Source organism: Ascaphus truei, chromosome 20 (assembly GCF_040206685.1).
Source record: "Ascaphus truei isolate aAscTru1 chromosome 20, aAscTru1.hap1, whole genome shotgun sequence".
Classification (NCBI taxonomy): Eukaryota; Metazoa; Chordata; class Amphibia; order Anura; family Ascaphidae; genus Ascaphus; species Ascaphus truei.
The window spans coordinates 32,461,776-32,480,947 of record NC_134502.1 but is presented as its reverse complement, the minus strand read 5'-3'; the positions used below and the strand labels follow the sequence as shown (position 1 = coordinate 32,480,947).

At 47.4% G+C, this 19,172-nt stretch overlaps 2 protein-coding genes across 2 annotated transcripts in view; both read right to left on the bottom strand.

Moving 5' to 3' along the window:
* The window catches only part of PSMB6 (proteasome 20S subunit beta 6), a 12,489-nt gene extending 11,542 nt beyond the window's left edge, over positions 1–947 (bottom strand). The window contains exon 1 of the mRNA XM_075577686.1: positions 698–947. Coding sequence (XP_075433801.1) covers positions 698–910 — 213 coding nt within the window. The 5' untranslated portion in view covers positions 911–947. The remainder of the gene's footprint in view (positions 1–697) is intronic.
* Positions 948–2,354: 1,407 nt separating this feature from the next.
* Positions 2,355–8,057, bottom strand: LOC142470883 (dnaJ homolog subfamily C member 18-like). Its single transcript, XM_075577684.1, has 2 exons — positions 5,767–8,057; positions 2,355–4,850 (listed from the first exon to the last, which is right to left on the bottom strand). Exons 1-2 carry the CDS (start codon positions 6,211–6,213, stop codon positions 3,807–3,809), a joined length of 1,491 nt encoding a protein of 496 aa, XP_075433799.1. The 5' UTR covers positions 6,214–8,057; the 3' UTR covers positions 2,355–3,806.
* Between the last annotated feature and the right edge of the window lie 11,115 nt (positions 8,058–19,172).

Genomic DNA, 19,172 nt, shown 5'->3' with positions numbered 1-19,172 from the left:
TACACATACACACTCTTTCTTCACTTGCTTTCAGTTACCCTTTGACACCTCTAGCCATAAAACACATCCACACCGGGGGAAGGACCAGCACAGATAACATTCCAAGAGACACTGTTTTTAAGTATACCTTTTGCTTGCTTCATTCATTGTAACATCGCCGGAAGAGATCAGTGTATCTCGAAAGCTCGCACAAATAAAAGCATTTCGTTAGCCACAGAACGGTATCATCTATTTATTTTTTGATTATTGAAGCTCGGCTAACACGATACTGATACCTCTACATATATATATATACACACATACATATACACACACATATATATTATATATATATATATATATATATATATATATATATATACATATATACATACAGTAATATATACACATATACAAACACTATACTGTATACATCTCACATGCACATATACACAGAGTGTGTGTATATATGTATATGTATATATGTATATATACACACACATATATATATATATATATATATATATATATATATACATACAGTGATATATACAGTCCCTTTGTGTGCGGGGGGAGCCGGCTGATGCTGCTGGATTTTGCTGCATCACGGGGCCCACCTCCCCGCCCGGATCCCCGGCCTCGCGTACCTCCCCCTGCCCGCCCCCCCGGCCTCGCGTACCTCCCCCTGCCCGCCCCCCCGGCCTCCTCACTCACTCACCCCGGTGGTGACTTCCTGGCTCATCCAGTCCATGTCGGAGGGGGGCCCGCCGGTGAGGGGGCCGCCAAAACGGTGCAGCATCTTCACGGCAGCCATGATTCGCGAGGGGAGGAGGAGTCTGCGGAAGAGGCAACGCGAGGCTTTTTGGGGTACCAAGATGGCGGCCTGTCCGCTGCTGTGGAGGCAGCGCGGGTGTACCAAGGTGGCGGTCATTCCTGTTTACACAGTGTAACTGTATCTCTTTCTGAAGGTGTAGCAAGATGGATGTCATTCATTTTTACACAGTCACTGTATAGCTCACTGAAGGTGTAGCAAGATGGCTGTCATTCATATTTACACAGTATAAATGTATCTCTCTGAAGGTGTAGCAAGATGGCTGCCATCTCATTTACACAGTATAAATGTATCTCTCTGAATGTGTAGCAAGATGGCTGTCAGTCATATTTACACTGGCAGAATGTTTCTGAAGGTGCAGCAAGATGGCGCACAATCACCTCTTCAGAGTTTCCTCAGGATGCCTCGGTCCAGTTGGCTGATAACATATCTGTAAGGTGTTATTCAGGGTGTACCAAGATGGCGACATTGTCATTTTGGGGGAATTGATCAAAATATTGGTACAAAACCAGTGCAAAACACTGACATCTGATTCTTTAAATGTACTTGATGTTTGATTTATGGTTTAAGATATATAAACTGTTTATTCTGCAGTGGAGGAGACCAACTCATAGCTCCCTCCTGTCACCCTGCGGGGGGAGGGACAGACTCATAGCTCCCTTCTGTCTGTGTCACTGTGTCACCCTGCGGGGGAGGGACAGGCTCATAGCTCCCTTCTGTCTGTGTCACCCTGCGGGGGGAGGGACAGGCTCATAGCTCCCATCTGTCTGTGTCACTGTGTCACCCTGCGGGGGAGGGACAGATTCATAGCTCCCTTCTGTCTGTGTCACTGTGTCACCCTGCGGGGGGAGGGACAGACTCATAGCTCCCTTCTGTCTGTGTCACTGTGTCACCCTGCGGGGGAGGGACAGACTCATAGCTCCCTTCTGTCGGTGTCACTGTGTCACCCTGCGGGGGGAGGGACAGACTCATAGCTCCCATCTGTCTGTGTCACTGTGTCACCCTGCGGGGGGAGGGACAGACTCATAGCTCCCTTCTGTCTGTGTCACTGTCACCCTGCGGGGGGAGGGACGGTCTCATAGCTCCCTTCTGTCTGTGTCACTATGTCACCCTGCGGGGGGAGGGACAGACTCATAGCTCCCTTCTGTCTGTGCCACTGTGTCACCCTGCGGGGGGAGGGACAGACTCATAGCTCCCTTCTGTCTGTCACCCTGCGGGGGGAGGGACAGACTCATAGCTCCCTTCTGTCTGTGTCACTGTCACCCTGCGGGGGGGAGAGACAGACTCATAGCTCCCTTCTGTCTGTGTCACCCTGCGGGGGGGAGGGACAGTCTCATAGCTCCCTTCTGTCTGTGTCACCCTGCGGGGGGAGGGACAGACTCATAGCTCCCTTCTGTCTGTGTCACTGTGTCACCCTGTGGGGGGAGGGACAGACTCATAGCTCCCTTCTGTCTGTGTCACTGTGTCACCCTGCGGGGGGGAGGGACAGACTCATAGCTCCCTTCTGTCTGTGTCACTATACAGCAAGAGACTCAATAACGTGTCACACTGTATACATTGACATTTAATAAATACTCAGCAAATGACATCAAAACATCCAATAAATACGCATGTACATACAAAAGAATAGCAACAATTAATAAATAAATCACTAAAAGCACAGAATAATGACACCCTTTCACTGCCAAAGCAATGTGGCATCCAAGTCCAGAGATTTAAGAAGGTCTTTTAATAAATGTCCAATAACTAAATGGTGACATGTCCAACCAATCAAGGTTTTCAATGGACTAGTTTGACCTTTTTAGGGACGCCCGATTGGTGAAAGTTTTAGGCTTGTCGGTGGACCCCCGCCCGCAGAATGTTCCGAAACCCCATAAATTGAGGATTTAGGGCCCTGGGTAAAACCCCTGCGTAGAAGTCCTATAAGAGGGTGTAGGAGATGGCTTCATGCTATTAAAACGACTAAGCGTGGCCAACTCCAGTCCTCAAGGGTCACCAAACTAGGTCAGCTTTTAAAGGATATCCCCGCTTCAGCACAGGTGGCCGTGTCAACGATTGAGCCACCTGTGCTGAAGCAGGGATATTCCTTTAAAGCCCCGACCTGGTTGGTGGCCCTTGAGGACTGCCGTGGTTTAGAGGGACAAGTTGACCTAGGTAGCAAAGTTCTAAAATGGAGGGTTTAGTGTGCCCTACGAAAGCCCTGTTATCATGGCTTGGGGTACCCGTAAAATCCTAATAGTGTAGGGTCATGCATCATCTTCCTTGGAGGAAATTCCATCATTAAGGTTTTAGGATACCGTTAAACTTTAATCCTAAGAGTTTACGAGGCTGCGCCACTAACAGTCCTACAAGAATTTAGGATGACGAGTCGCCTTATCTGCAGAAATCCTACATAAAAAGGACAATTAAGGTGGATTCCCATTCCTCGATAAAGCCTTACACACGAGAATGTAGGTTCCTGGAACACCCCTTTTTTGCCGTAGCCCAAGATATAAGGGGTGGTATGTAACCCTCGCAGAAATCCTATAAAGAAGGATTTAGGGTTCAGGAAAAATCTCACAGATGAAGATAGGTTCTCTTTGGAAAAGTTTTAAGTGTATAGGGTCACGGGAGGATTTAGGATGCTGGGTTACCCTTTGAAGAAGTTCTACGTGGATTTTGTCGTCCAGCAGAAGTTCTTTTTAAGGGACAATTTAGGGTGATTGGTTCCCTATAGAAATAAATAGGAGGTTTAGGGTCATGGTGTATAAATCCTTTAAAGGCGTTTGTAGTGTCATGTTTCCCACTCCGAGTCATGAATTCCACTCCTTGCAGAAGTCCCATGAATGAGTTTTAGGGTCACAGGTTCCAATTTTTGTAGAAGTCCTATACAATCGTTTGTAGGGTCTTTCCTTCCATAAATAAGTCTTTATAACTTAGTTTAAGGGTCACAATCCTTGTAGCAGTCCCATAAGTTAGTTCCTAGAGTCTCCCCTCCCTCCTTCGTTCTGTAGGATCACCCCCCTCTCCGAGGCCCTAAAAGGTTGGACAGCTTCTGGCAGTTCTCCATCTTGAGGGTCTCGGCCTTCTCCCTCAGTCTCTCATCCCTATATAGCCGGGCCAGGTTGGCCAAGTCAGACTTCTGTTGCTTCTCCCTCCAGCACCCCGCCTGGACCTGCTCCGCGTACTCTTTCTCCACCACCCTCTCCAGCTCCGCCAGGGGCTCCCCCCGGTATTGCCGTTGGAAATCCCGACCCACAAAGTATGGGACGCCCAGGCTCAGAGTTTCCCGGGGGACCGTTAGGCCCGAGGATGGCCTATGGTGGAGACTGTAGGCTGGAGTTGTGGCGGTCAATTGGGCCACAACAGAGACCACCACCAGAAGCAGCACAGGCAGGACCTGAATGAAAGCAGAGTAGGCCGGCCTATGCTGTCTGCCCTCTTCTTCCGCCTCCTTTTGCCTCCCAGGCCGTCCACCATCTTGTCTCCCCTCTGTCTCGCGCCATCTAGGCCTTCCACCATGTCCTTGTCCTTTCATCTCCCACCACTGTGGCCTTCCCTTTCCACCATCTTGTCTCCTTTCGTCCCTTCGCCGCCTCGGCCGGCCTCCATCTTGTCCCCCTTCCTCTTGCCTCCGAGGCCGCCCACCATCTTGTCTCTCCGCCTCTTCCTGCATTCCCCTTCCGACATCATGTCCCTCCTCCCCCCGCCACCTCGGCCGCCCACCGCCATCTTGTCTCTCCTCCTCTTCCCACCACCGTGGCGTTCCACCATCTTGTCCCTCCTCCCCCCGCCACCTCGGCCGTCCGCCATCTTGTCCTTCCTCCTGCCACCGCGGCCGTCCGCTACCTTGCTCTTTGCTTGTAGGTCTTGGCTGGTGTTGGTGACGCCCCCCGAAGTTGTAAGTTGCCCGGGTCGGAGGGTGGCCCCCAAAGAACAGGTCAAACAGCTCCTCGGGGGTCAGATCAGGCTCGTAGTCCGCATGGGCCTGGTCGAGGGCTTGGTCGTAGCTCTTCCTCTTCATTGGGTCACTCAGGACAGCAAAGGCCTTTCCGATGGCCTGGAAAAGCAGGGGAAAAAACATGATTAAAGAATGGGCAACTGGAACAGCGGCCATTTTGTAATCCCATTTTGTAATATTTAGTGGCTATTTCTATAAAAAAAAAAAGGCTATTTTAAAGAGAGAAAAAAGAAGAAGCTATTTTTGTTATTAACATCAATAATGAACCGTGCGATTCAATTTGCAAAGAGGCTATTTTTAAGAACCCAGGTATAACAAAGGTTTGGATGGGCACTTCTATATACAGAACAGTTCTAATTCACTGTCACATTCCAGGTTTGAATGAGTTATTATACGTATTTTTGGCGTGGCCTGTTTAGCAGTGGCCCCCAAAAAACAGGTCACACACACACACACACACACACACACACACACACACACACACACACACACACACACACACACACACACACACACACACACACACAAAAAATATGAAATATTTTTGTGGGATTAAAACAAGGATTTTGACAGTGAACAAGTGTGTGTGTGTGTGTGTGTGTGTGTGTAACACCCACACACACGTATATTTATTCTATGTGAAGCGCTGAGTACACTTTTGACGCTATATAAATAAAGACGTACAATATATACACACAATCAACACAAATATACATACACACATCTACACTATACACTGTGCATGAACATATATAACACATGCCAACAGCTGACTCCATCCAAGAGAACTATACTACTACAAGTCTCACCCCTTATTAGAACTAAGCACCCCCCCATTACGCTCAATTCCCTCCCCCCCCCCCCCCAACTCATCCTTGTCACTGTGCCTCCCATCCTATACACAGCCTCCATTTTTGCGCCCCTGCAGGGAGCTGTAACCAACCCCCCCCCCCAAATGACATGCATGCGCGCTCTCGTGTCCTGCCAACCGCCCCCCCCGCCCTCATCATCACACCTTGAAGGCCTCCGTGGCACCCGGGGCGCTGTTCTTATCGGGATGGTAACGCAGAGCCAGCCTGCGATAGGCCTTCCTCAGATCCTCCTCGCCGACGTCCTTCCTCACGCCAAGCGTGGCGTAGTAATCCTCCCCCTCCTCCATCCCGCGCGCCCCCCCCTCCTCCGCCTCTTCCTCCTCCTCCTCCTCCTCCCATGCTGCCCTCCCGCAGTCCCCGCAGCCTGTGTAGTAACTGCGGTTGTCTCGGTAACTGCTTGGTTCAAAACGGCGGCTGCTGCCGCTTGGTTCAAAATGGCCGCCACGGATGGCTTGGATCAGGCTGGCCGCAGCCCGGGTGGGGTAAAGGCTCTGGGCCTGGTAGAGGTAGTTGAGGGCGTCCCCAGGCCTCCCGCACTGCAGGCGCACGCGGGCAATTTTAACCAGCAGTTCCGCTCGTTGGCGCTCCATCTGGGTCACGCCGACAGCCTACTGGGCTTCGCTGGCCTGGAGCGGCCTACAGAGATTAAGGCCTCTAGGGGTGGCGAAAGCCTACAAAGTTGGGAGGCCCACAGGCTCTTGCAATATCCTACAAAGGTCTTGACCAGAAGCTCAAGTTTAACAGGCCTCAATGACCCTACAAAGTGAGGCCTATGGGGTCTGAAAAAATCCTACCAAAAAAAAAAAAAAGGTCTACGAGATCTTGACGGTCCTACAAAAATCGAGGCCAAAAGGAGTCATGTCCTACAAGTTAAAAAGGACCTCAAAAAAAGTCCAACAGGGCCTGGAAATTCCTACAAAAGTTTCAGGCCGAGTATGGAAGGTCTTCAGGTTTCTTGCCAATGGGGGGGGTCTTGGTATTTTTTTTGCAATAGTGCTATTTTATGGGGTCTTCTGTAGCTAAATGACTAATACCCTAATTGCATGAAATATATATATATATATATATTTATATATTATAATCTGCTTGGAGAAACAGCATACAGGAATACTGCGTTAAAAGGGTTTAGTAATTATACCACAAAAGAGGTATATGCTTTAAGGAGTTTTAAAAAAAGGGGAGAAGGGAATATAGGGTCAGTTCCCAATGAAAATCAAGTAGCCGCAGTCTTAAATTCTGTAGCCACGAGCCACATTACACAACCGCAAGCCTACAACTTGTGGCTAGAATCTGGAAACCCAAACCCCGTAGCTAAACGTAACAGTCCCCCATTAAAAAAAAATTCAATAGCCACAGTCGTATATGAAATAGCCACGATCCTGTATGGAGTAGCTCCCATCCCAAACCCCCAATACCCCGTTCAGTAGCCCCCCCCCAAAAAAAATATTGCAGGTGCGGTAGCCTCAATGCCGGATCTCGTAGCCACAATGGCCAATCCGGTATATATCCTGTTGTAAGATCCAGTAGCTTCCTTATCCCAATACTGTACAGGAAGGATCCCAGGTGCCGTAGCCTCGAGAACAGATCCCGTGGGGCAAAAAAAATCCCTTATCCAGCAAGACCCCCGGAGGAAACACAAGGCGCCATTAACCCCTCAGTCCCCATTAACCCCTCAGTCCCCCAGAGGAAACGCAAGGCGCTATTAACCCCTCAGTCCCCATTAACCCCTCAGTCCCCCAGAGGAAACGCAAGGCGCTATTAACCCCTCAGTCCCCATTAACCCCTCAGTCCCCCAGAGGAAACGCAAGGATCTATTAACCCCTCAGTCCCCCAGAGGAAACGCAAGGAGCTATTATCCCTCAGTCCCCATTAACCCCTCAGTCCCCAGAGGAAACGCAAGGATCTATTAACCCCTCAGTCCCCCAGAGGAAACGCAAGGAGCTATTAACCCCGCAGTCCCCCGAGGAAACGCAAGGAGGTATTAACCCCTCAGTCCCCAAGGAGCTATTAACCCCGCAGTCCCCCCGAGGAAACGCAAGGCGCTATTTATTAACCCCGCAGTCCCCCGAGGAAACGCAATGGGCAAAATCCAAAAGTCAATAGCCCCCCCATAACAAAATGCAATCCTGAATCCAATGGCCTCTTCAGAGGGAATCCAACGCCACGTCCAGTAGCCATAAGAAGAAATGGTCCAATGGTAAAACCAGTAACCACATGAAGATGACCAGTAGGTATAATGCTACAGCCAGTAGTCCCAGTCCCCCTGCCTTGTTGGCCTCTCTTTGCACACACACACACACACAGTCCAGGCTCCTGCACCCCCTCTTCCCCTGCCCTCTTGTTATTCCCCCAGCACCCCACACCTGCCAATAACCTATAATAAGCCCTGTGATGCTGCAGGCAGCCCTGAGCCTGTCACTCTCAGGCTGCTTCCGGTCGGGCGCCCGGGGCGTGCTGGGAAATGTAGTCCGCTGGCAGCAGGACACACGTGGCTGAGCCTGTCACTCTCAGGCGGCTTCCGGCCGGGCGCCCGGTGCGTGCTGGGAAATGTAGTCCGCTGGCAGCAGGGCACACGTGGTTGCGGGGAGGAGGCTGTCACTGATAGGTGTATACAGTATACTACTTCTGTATACAGTATTTTGTATATACACACCCCTATTCATTTACAGGGTATATAGTTACAATGTGTATACATCGAAATATTAAGTTACAGTATATAAATATAATTGTGTGTGTATGACACACACACACACACACACACACACACACTAACACACACACACACACACACACACACACACACACACACACACACACACACACACACACACACACACACACACACACACACACACACACACACACACACACACACACACACACACACACACACACACACACACGCAACACAAAAAATATGAAATATTTTGTGGGATTAAAACAAGGATTTTGACAGTGAACGTGTGTGTGTGTGTGTGTGTGTGTGTGTGTGTGTGTGTGTGTGTCTGTCTGTGAGCAGGTTACTGGCTCTACACTTCTGTAACCCAGGCAGTGCTGAAACGCTGTGTATGCGGCAGGCGTACGCTTACGGGGATCCATGTTACAATGGATAAGAAGAAAAAGGTGACACAGTGTTTTGCATATCATTTCCCAGAATCCCTCGCTGCAGTGGAAGCACTGTATGCGAAGAGATCATGGGGAAGGGCAGGCTGCAGACCTGTCTCCGGCGTGTCGTGTGCTCACACGGGGATTTTTATTTGCTAATTAACCCACAAAAGAATATAGCCTGTAATACCTGAAGCTTAGTATTAGAATAAATAATTAATTGTAATCTACATACAAAGAATCTGTCTTTTCAAACAAGGATCGTTTATTTTCAGTTTAATTGGAGGTTGAGGTAATAAGAGGTAATCTTTATATATATATATATATATATATATATATATATATATATATATATATATGTATATGTATATATGTATATATACACACACACACACACACACACACATACACACACACACATAGTCAGAGGCGTATTTCCCACAAGGCTGACTACAGCGAAAATTTTTGTGTGTCTTTGTTGAGAGGGTCTTGCTTTTTCTGGAGCCCCCCCCCCCACACCCCTCTTTCAGTGACCCGACGTCACATGACAACGCGTTGTCATGATAACACGGTGTGACGTGTCGCCATGACGCAGCAGAAAGATTTACCCCCGCTACTGGTGTGAGCGTACGAGCCTTCTCCTCTTTTCCCAAAGTAAATGTGAAGCGCTGAGTACACTTTTGGCGCTATAGAAATAAAGACATACAATACAATATATATATATATATAAATATATATATTATATATATATATATATATATATATATATATATATATATATATATATATATATAATGTATGCTTCTCATTGGAGGTATTTCTAATATAGTTGTTATTAATATTCTTCTTTTCACTTAATATTGCCACTGTTTTTTTTGTAAATCCTTTGGCGTGTCACTTCCGTTACCCGCCACTAGGTGGGAGTGTTGGCGTAAGAGATGGATCACAGTATTATGCCCGCCGGGGGGGGGGGGGGGGGGGGGGGGATCGCTTTATTCACATTGAAATTTGTAGCATCTTATTGCACTTTATAAAATAACAGAGGGAGGTCGCCGCTCCGGACATCCCCCGCCCGGTCCTGTCCCAGTTATGTCCTAGAGGTGCCAGGCTCAGTCCATGGGACACGCTGTGAAATCCAGACCCTGGGCAGTCTCAGTAATACCTCTGTTTCCTGTTCCCAGGGAGGAGAGGGCCTCCGTAGGCCGGGAATCCCTCCGCGGGACGCTCAGACGCGTTTCACGCGCGGGTGCCACCTCTCCGGGTTTCTGGGCACTTGGCTGCGGGTTTAGCCCGTCAACCTCTGGGTGGCGGCGTGCTGCGGTGGCGCGGCGCCTCCGACATTCTCCTGCAATTCCCCCCCCCTCCGACCGCAGCGAACATGGCGTCATTTGACGCCGCGTTGCCATGGCAACGTGACGCCACGTGACGTTGTGACGTCACGTAGCCACGGCAACGCGCAGCCATGTTCACTGCAGTGGGAGGGGGCGTTGCAGCAGGAAGGCAGTCTCACTCTTTGGAAGGTAGTCTCACTCTTTGGAAGGCAGTCTCTCTCTTTGGAAGGCAGTCTCTCTCATTGGAAGGCAGTCTCTCTCTTTGGAAGGCAGTCTCTCTCTTTGGAAGGCAGTCTCACTCTTTGGAAGGCAGTCTCTCTCTTTGGAAGGCAGTCTCTCTCTTTGGAAGGCAGTCTCTCTCATTGGAAGGCAGTCTCACTCTTTGGAAGGCAGTATCACTCTTTGGAAGGCAGTCTCTCTCTTTGGAAGGCAGTCTCTCTCTTTGGAAGGCAGTCTCTCATTGGAAGGCAGTCTCTCTCTTTGGAAGGCAGTCTCTCTCTTTGGAAGGCAGTCTCTCTCTTTCGAAGGCAGTCTCTCTCTTTGGAAGGCAGTCTCTCTTTTTGGAAGACAGTCTCTCTCTTTGGAAGGCAGTCTCTCTCTTTGGAAGGCAGTCTCTCTCTTTGGAAGGCAGTCTCTCTTTGGAAGGCAGTCTCTCTCTTTGGAAGGCAGTCTTACATATTCGAGGGCAGTCACTCATTAAAAGACACTATCACTCATTAGAAGGCAGTCTCTCTCATTAGAAGGCAGTCTCATTAGAAGGCAGTCTCTCTCATTAGAAGGCAGTCTCTCTCATTAGAAGGCAGTCTCTCTCATTAGAAGGCAGTCTCTCTCTTTGGAAGGCAGTCTCTCTTTGGAAGGCAGTCTCTCTCTTTGGAAGGCAGTCTTACATATTCGAGGGCAGTCACTCATTAAAAGACACTATCACTCATTAGAAGGCAGTCTCTCTCATTAGAAGGCAGTCTCATTAGAAGGCAGTCTCTCTCATTAGAAGGCAGTCTCTCTCATTAGAAGACAGTCTCTCTCATTAGAAGGCAGTCTCTCTCATTAGAAGGCAGTCTCTCTCATTATCTCTCTCATTAGAAGGCAGTCTCTCTCATTAGAAGGCAGTCTCTCTCAGAAGGCAGTCTCTCTCATTAGAAGGCAGTCTCTCTCATTAGAAGGCAGTCTCTCTCATTAGAAAGCAGTCTCTCTTTGGAAGGCAGTCTCTCTGGAAGGCAGTCTCTCTTTGGAAGGCAGTCTCTCTCTTTGGAAGGCAATTTCTCTCTTTGGAAGGCAGTCTCCCTCTTTGGAAGGCAGTCTCTCTCGTTGGAAGGCAGTCTCTCTCATTGGAAGGCAGTCTCACTCTTTGGAAGGCAGTCTCACTCTTTGGAAGGCAGTCTCACTCTTTGGAAGGCAGTCTCTCTTTGGAAGGCAGTCTCTCTCTTTGGAAGGCAGTCTCTCTCGTTGGAAGGCAGTCTCTCTCATTGGAAGGCAGTCTCACTCTTTGGAAGGCAGTCTCACTCTTTGGAATTCAGTCTCACTCTTTGGAAGGCAGTCTCTCTCTTTGGAAGGCAGTCTCTCTTTGGAAGGCAGTCTCTCTCTTTGGAAGGCAGTCTCTCTCTTTGGAAGGCAGTCTCTCTCTTTGGAAGGCAGTCTCTCTTTTTGGAAGGCAGTCTCTCTCTTTGGAAGGCAGTCTCTCTCTTTGGAAGGCAGTCTCTCTCTTTGGAAGGCAGTCTTACATATTCGAGGACAGTCACTCAGTAAAAGACACTATCACTCATTAGAAGGCAGTCTCTCTCATTAGAAGGCAGTCTCTCTCATTAGAAGGCAGTCTCTCTCATTAGAAGACAGTCTCTCATTAGAAGGCAGTCTCTCTCATTAGAATGCAGTCTCTCTCATTAGAAGGCAGTCTCTCTCATTAGAAGGCAGTCTCTCTCATTAGAAGGCAGTCTCTCTCATTAGAAGGCAGTCTCTCATTAGAAGGCAGTCTCTCTCATTAGAAGGCAGTCTCTCTCATTAGAAGGCAGTCTCTCATTAGAAAGCAGTCTCTCTCATTATCTCTCTCATTAGAAGGCAGTCTCTCATTAGAAGGCAGTCTCTCTCATTAGAAGGCAGTCTCTCTCATTAGAAGGCAGTCTCTCTCATTAGAAGGCAGTCTCTCTCATTAGAAGGCAGTCTCTCATTAGAAGGCAGTCTCTCTCATTAGAAGGCAGTCTCTCTCATTAGAAGGCAGTCTCTCTCATTAGAAAGCAGTCTCTCTCATTAGAAGGCAGTCTCTCATTAGAAGGCAGTCTCTCTCATTATCTCTCTCATTAGAAGGCAGTCTCTCATTATCTCTCTCATTAGAATGCAGTCTCTCTCATTAGAAAGCAGTCTCTCATTAGAAGGCAGTCTCTCTCATTAGAAGGCAGTCTCTCTCATTAGAAGACAGTCTCTCTCATTAGAAGGCAGTCTCTCTCATTAGAAGGCAGTCTCTCTCATTAGAAGGCAGTCTCTCTCATTAGAAGGCAGTCTCTCTCATTAGAAGGCAGTCTCTCTCATTATCTCTCTCATTAGAAGGCAGTCTCTCTCATTATCTCTCTCATTAGAAGGCAGTCTCTCTCATTAGATCGCAGTCTCTCTCATTAGAAGGCAGTCTCTCTCATTAGAAGGCAGTCTCTCTCATTAGAAGGCAGTCTCTCTCATTAGAAGGCAGTCTCTCATTAGAAGGCAGTCTCTCTCATTAGAAGGCAGTCTCTCTCAGAAGGCAGTCTCTCTCAGAAGGCAGTCTCTCTCAGAAGGCAGTCTCTCTCATTAGAAGACAGTCTCTCTCATTAGAAGGCAGTCTCTCATTAGAAGGCAGTCATCTCTCTCTTTAGAAGGCAGTCTCTCTTTAGAAGGCAGTCTCTCTCTTTAGAAGGCAGTCTCTCTCATTAGAAGGCAGTCTCTCTCATTAGAAGGCAGTCTCTCTCATTAGAAGGCAGTCTCTCATTAGAAGGCAGTCTCTCTCATTAGAAGGCAGTCTCTCTCAGAAGGCAGTCTCTCTCAGAAGGCAGTCTCTCTCAGAAGGCAGTCTCTCTCATTAGAAGACAGTCTCTCTCATTAGAAGGCAGTCTCTCATTAGAAGGCAGTCTCTCTCATTAGAAGGCAGTCTCTCTCATTATCTCTCTCTTTAGAAGGCAGTCTCTCTTTAGAAGGCAGTCTCTCTCTTTAGAAGGCAGTCTCTCTCATTAGAAGGCAGTCTCTCTCATTAGAAGGCAGTCTCTCTCATTAGAAGGCAGTCTCTCATTGGAAGGCAGTCTCTCTCAGAAGGCAGTCTCTCTCAGAAGGCAGTCTCTCTCAGAAGGCAGTCTATCTCATTAGAAGACAGTCTCTCTCATTAGAAGGCAGTCTCTCATTAGAAGGCAGTCTCTCTCATTAGAAGGCAGTCTCTCTCATTATCTCTCTCTTTAGAAGGCAGTCTCTCTTTAGAAGGCAGTCTCTCTCTTTAGAAGGCAGTATCTCTCATTAGAAGGCAGTCTCTCTCATTAGAAGGCAGTCTCTCTCATTAGAAGGCAGTCTCTCTCATTATCTCTCTCATTAGAAGGCAGTCTCTCTCATTAGAAGGCAGTCTCTCTCAGAAGGCAGTCTCTCTCATTAGAAGGCAGTCTCTCTCATTAGAAGGCAGTCTCTCTCATTAGAAAGCAGTCTCTCTTTGGAAGGCAGTCTCTCTGGAAGGCAGTCTCTCTTTGGAAGGCAGTCTCTCTCTTTGGAAGGCAATTTCTCTCTTTGGAAGGCAGTCTCTCTCTTTGGAAGGCAGTCTCTCTCTTTGGAAGGCAGTCTCTCTCGTTGGAAGGCAGTCTCTCTCATTGGAAGGCAGTCTCACTCTTTGGAAGGCAGTCTCACTCTTTTCAAGGCAGTCTCACTCTTTGGAAGGCAGTCTCTCTCTTTGGAAGGCAGTCTCTCTCTTTGGAAGGCAGTCTCTCTCGTTGGAAGGCAGTCTCTCTCATTGGAAGGCAGTCTCACTCTTTGGAAGGCAGTCTCACTCTTTGGAATTCAGTCTCACTCTTTGGAAGGCAGTCTCTCTCTTTGGAAGGCAGTCTCTCTTTGGAAGGCAGTCTCTCTCTTTGGAAGGCAGTCTCTCTCTTTGGAAGGCAGTCTCTCTCTTTGGAAGGCAGTCTCTCTTTTTGGAAGGCAGTCTCTCTCTTTGGAAGGCAGTCTCTCTCTTTGGAAGGCAGTCTCTCTCTTTGGAAGGCAGTCTTACATATTCGAGGACAGTCACTCAGTAAAAGACACTATCACTCATTAGAAGGCAGTCTCTCTCATTAGAAGGCAGTCTCTCTCATTAGAAGGCAGTCTCTCTCATTAGAAGACAGTCTCTCATTAGAAGGCAGTCTCTCTCATTAGAATGCAGTCTCTCTCATTAGAAGGCAGTCTCTCTCATTAGAAGGCAGTCTCTCTCATTAGAAGGCAGTCTCTCTCATTAGAAGGCAGTCTCTCATTAGAAGGCAGTCTCTCTCATTAGAAGGCAGTCTCTCTCATTATCTCTCTCATTAGAAGGCAGTCTCTCTCAGAAGGCAGTCTCTCTCATTAGAAGGCAGTCTCTCTCATTAGAAGGCAGTCTCTCATTAGAAAGCAGTCTCTCTCATTATCTCTCTCATTAGAAGGCAGTCTCTCATTAGAAGGCAGTCTCTCTCATTAGAAGGCAGTCTCTCTCATTAGAAGGCAGTCTCTCTCATTAGAAGGCAGTCTCTCTCATTAGAAGGCAGTCTCTCATTAGAAGGCAGTCTCTCTCATTAGAAGGCAGTCTCTCTCATTAGAAGGCAGTCTCTCTCATTAGAAAGCAGTCTCTCTCATTAGAAGGCAGTCTCTCTCATTAGAAGGCAGTCTCTCTCATTATCTCTCTCATTAGAAGGCAGTCTCTCATTATCTCTCTCATTAGAATGCAGTCTCTCTCATTAGAAAGCAGTCTCTCATTAGAAGGCAGTCTCTCTCATTAGAAGGCAGTCTCTCTCATTAGAAGACAGTCTCTCTCATTAGAAGGCAGTCTCTCTCATTAGAAGGCAGTCTCTCTCATTAGAAGGCAGTCTCTCTCAGAAGGCAGTCTCTCTCATTAGAAGGCAGTCTCTCTCATTAGAAGGCAGTCTCTCTCATTATCTCTCTCATTAGAAGGCAGTCTCTCTCATTATCTCTCTCATTAGAAGGCAGTCTCTCTCATTAGATCGCAGTCTCTCTCATTAGAAGGCAGTCTCTCTCATTAGAAGGCAGTCTCTCTCATTAGAAGGCAGTCTCTCTCATTAGAAGGCAGTCTCTCATTAGAAGGCAGTCTCTCTCATTAGAAGGCAGTCTCTCTCAGAAGGCAGTCTGTCTCAGAAGGCAGTCTCTCTCAGAAGGCAGTCTCTCTCATTAGAAGACAGTCTCTCTCATTAGAAGGCAGTCTCTCATTAGAAGGCAGTCATCTCTCTCTTTAGAAGGCAGTCTCTCTTTAGAAGGCAGTCTCTCTTTAGAAGGCAGTCTCTCTCATTAGAAGGCAGTCTCTCTCATTAGAAGGCAGTCTCTCTCATTAGAAGGCAGTCTCTCTCATTAGAAGGCAGTCTCTCATTAGAAGGCAGTCTCTCTCATTAGAAGGCAGTCTCTCTCAGAAGGCAGTCTCTCTCAGAAGGCAGTCTCTCTCAGAAGGCAGTCTCTCTCATTAGAAGACAGTCTCTCTCATTAGAAGGCAGTCTCTCATTAGAAGGCAGTCTCTCTCATTAGAAGGCAATCTCTCTCATTATCTCTCTCTTTAGAAGGCAGTCTCTCTTTAGAAGGCAGTCTCTCTCATTAGAAGGCAGTCTCTCTCATTAGAAGGCAGTCTCTCATTAGAAGGCAGTCTCTCTCATTAGAAGGCAGTCTCTCTCAGAAGGCAGTCTCTCTCAGAAGGCAGTCTCTCTCAGAAGGCAGTCTATCTCATTAGAAGACAGTCTCTCTCATTAGAAGGCAGTCTCTCATTAGAAGGCAGTCTCTCTCATTAGAAGGCAGTCTCTCTCATTATCTCTCTCTTTAGAAGGCAGTCTCTCTTTAGAAGGCAGTATCTCTCTTTAGAAGGCAGCCTCTCTCTTTAGAAGGTAGTCTCTCTCTTTAGAAGTCAGTCTCTCTCTTTAGAAGGCAGTCTCTCTCTTTAGAAGGCAGTCTCTCTCTTTAGAAGGCAGTCTCTCTCATCAGAAGGCAGTCTCTCTCATCAGAAGGCAGTCTCTCTCATCAGAAGGCAGTCTCTCTCATCAGAAGGAAGTGTCACTCACTGAAACACAATCACACACACTTTAAGACAGTCTCACTCATTGAAAATCCTTCTTACTCATTAGAAAGCAGTCTCTCTCATTAGAAGGCAGTCTCTCTCATTAGAAGGCAGTCTCTCTCATTATCTCTCCCATTAGAAGGCAGTCTCTCTCATTATCTCTCTCATTAGAATGCAGTCTCTCTCATTAGAAAGCAGTCTCTCATTAGAAGGCAGTCTCTCTCATTAGAAGGCAGTCTCTCTCATTAGAAGACAGTCTCTCTCATTAGAAGGCAGTCTCTCTCATTAGAAGGCAGTCTCTCTCATTAGAAGGCAGTCTCTCTCAGAAGGCAGTCTCTCTCATTAGAAGGCAGTCTCTCTCATTAGAAGGCAGTCTCTCTCATTATCTCTCTCATTAGAAGGCAGTCTCTCTCATTATCTCTCTCATTAGAAGGCAGTCTCTCTCATTAGATCGCAGTCTCTCTCATTAGAAGGCAGTCTCTCTCATTAGAAGGCAGTCTCTCCCATTAGAAGGCAGTCTCTCATTAGAAGGCAGTCTCTCTCATTAGAAGGCAGTCTCTCTCAGAAGGCAGTCTCTCTCAGAAGGCAGTCTCTCTCAGAAGGCAGTCTCTCTCATTAGAAGACAGTCTCTCTCATTAGAAGGCAGTCTCTCATTAGAAGGCAGTCATCTCTCTCTTTAGAAGGCAGTCTCTCTTTAGAAGGCAGTCTCTCTCTTTAGAAGGCAGTCTCTCTCATTAGAAGGCAGTCTCTCTCATTAGAAGGCAGTCTCTCTCATTAGAAGGCAGTCTCTCTCATTAGAAGGCAGTCTCTCATTAGAAGGCAGTCTCTCTCATTAGAAGGCAGTCTCTCTCAGAAGGCAGTCTCTCTCAGAAGGCAGTCTCTCTCATTAGAAGACAGTCTCTCTCATTAGAAGGCAGTCTCTCATTAGAAGGCAGTCTCTCTCATTAGAAGGCAGTCTCTCTCATTATCTCTCTCTTTAGAAGGCAGTCTCTCTTTAGAAGGCAGTCTCTCTCTTTAGAAGGCAGTCTCTCTCATTAGAAGGCAGTCTCTCTCATTAGAAGGCAGTCTCTCTCATTAGAAGGCAGTCTCTCATTAGAAGGCAGTCTCTCTCATTAGAAGGCAGTCTCTCTCAGAAGGCAGTCTCTCTCAGAAGGCAGTCTCTCTCAGAAGGCAGTCTATCTCATTAGATGACAGTCTCTCTCATTAGAAGGCAGTCTCTCTCATTAGAAGGCAGTCTCTCTCATTATCTCTCTCTTTAGAAGGCAGTCTCTCTTTAGAAGGCAGTCTCTCTCTTTAGAAGGCAGTATCTCTCTTTAGAAGGCAGCCTCTCTCTTTAGAAGGTAGTCTCTCTCTTTAGAAGTCAGTCTCTCTCTTTAGAAGGCAGTCTCTCTCTTTAGAAGGCAGTCTCTCTCTTTAGAAGGCAGTCTCTCTCATCAGAAGGCAGTCTCTCTCATCAGAAGGCAGTCTCTCTCATCAGAAGGCAGTCTCTCTCATCAGAAGGAAGTGTCACTCACTGAAACACAATCACACACACTTTAAGACAGTCTCACTCATTGAAAATCCTTCTTACTCATTAAAAAGCAGTCTCACTCATTAGAACACAGTCTCACTCATTAGAACACAGTCTCACTCACTGGAAGTCTCACTCATTAGAACACAGTCTCACTCACTGGAAGTCTCACTCATTAGAACACAGTCTCACTCACTGGAAGTCTCACTCATTAGAACGCAGACTCACTGGAAGTCTCACTCATTAGAACGCAGTCTCGCTCACTGGAAGTTTCACTCATTAGAACACAGTCTCACTCACTGGAAGTCTCACTCATTCGAACAGTCTCACTCACTGGAAGTCTCACTCATTAGAACACAGTCTCACTCACTGGAAGTCTCACTCATTAGAACACTGTCTCACTCACTGGAAGTCTCACTCATTAGAACACAGTCTCACTCATTAGAACACAGTCTCACTCATTAGAACACTGTCTCACTGTGGCGAAAATGGGGGTAATCAGAGCATTAATAAAGGCAGTGGGCTCAGCTGGTTACCCCTATTTCACGTTGGGGATGAAGGGGTTAATTCTATATGCATGGCTGTCCCCATTTCGCAGGCTAATCTCTACCTGCAGTGAAGTGCCTTTCCGTTGCTGTTTTAAAATGTACAGGCAAGATGCTATTTTTTTGTCTGCCTGCCTTTGTAAGGCAGTAAGGACCAAATGTTATGCATACAGGAGCCCCCTGTTGGGATGAAAGACCCCAGAATCGTAAAGTGTCACTTAATCAGGATGTTTCTGAGTAGCAGATCCTGTTACTCCTCCTGGATATTTCACACCTCGGGACCCAAACTCCAGACAGTGCGTCCCCAGAAATGAGTGGCCCCTTTTTACTTAGCAGTGCTACCAAGCTGCTTACTGAGCATGCTCAGAGATACCTGAGCTGGCTGTAGGATTTGCCCATGTGACCTGGCAGGTTCTGATAGGAGGAAGATAATTCCTTGCCAATGGGATGAGGCTAATGTATCCCTTCACAGGCCCTTGTCCTTAAAAAGGCCTGTACCCCTCATCCCTGTGTGATTCCTGTTTTTGTTGTTGCTGTTACCTGATTTCTTCAAGCGGATAAGACCTAAGTACAGCGGCTACGATTCCAGAACGCAAGGGGTTAAAAACATCGCAACAAGGAAACTTGCCCTGCTTCAGGATTTTGTTAGCCCTGGGGATCCAGCAAATCCCAGAGAACCAGAAAAGACTTTGCCCATTCACAGAAGGATTGGACTGGGGCTATTTATTTGGCAATTTGCAAATGGACTACATTTTAAAGGACAATCTTCTGGTGCTTTGCATCTTTCTGGACATTATCCTCTGTTTCTCTACCCGTGAGTGTAATTATTAAGTTTATTCTGCAGTTG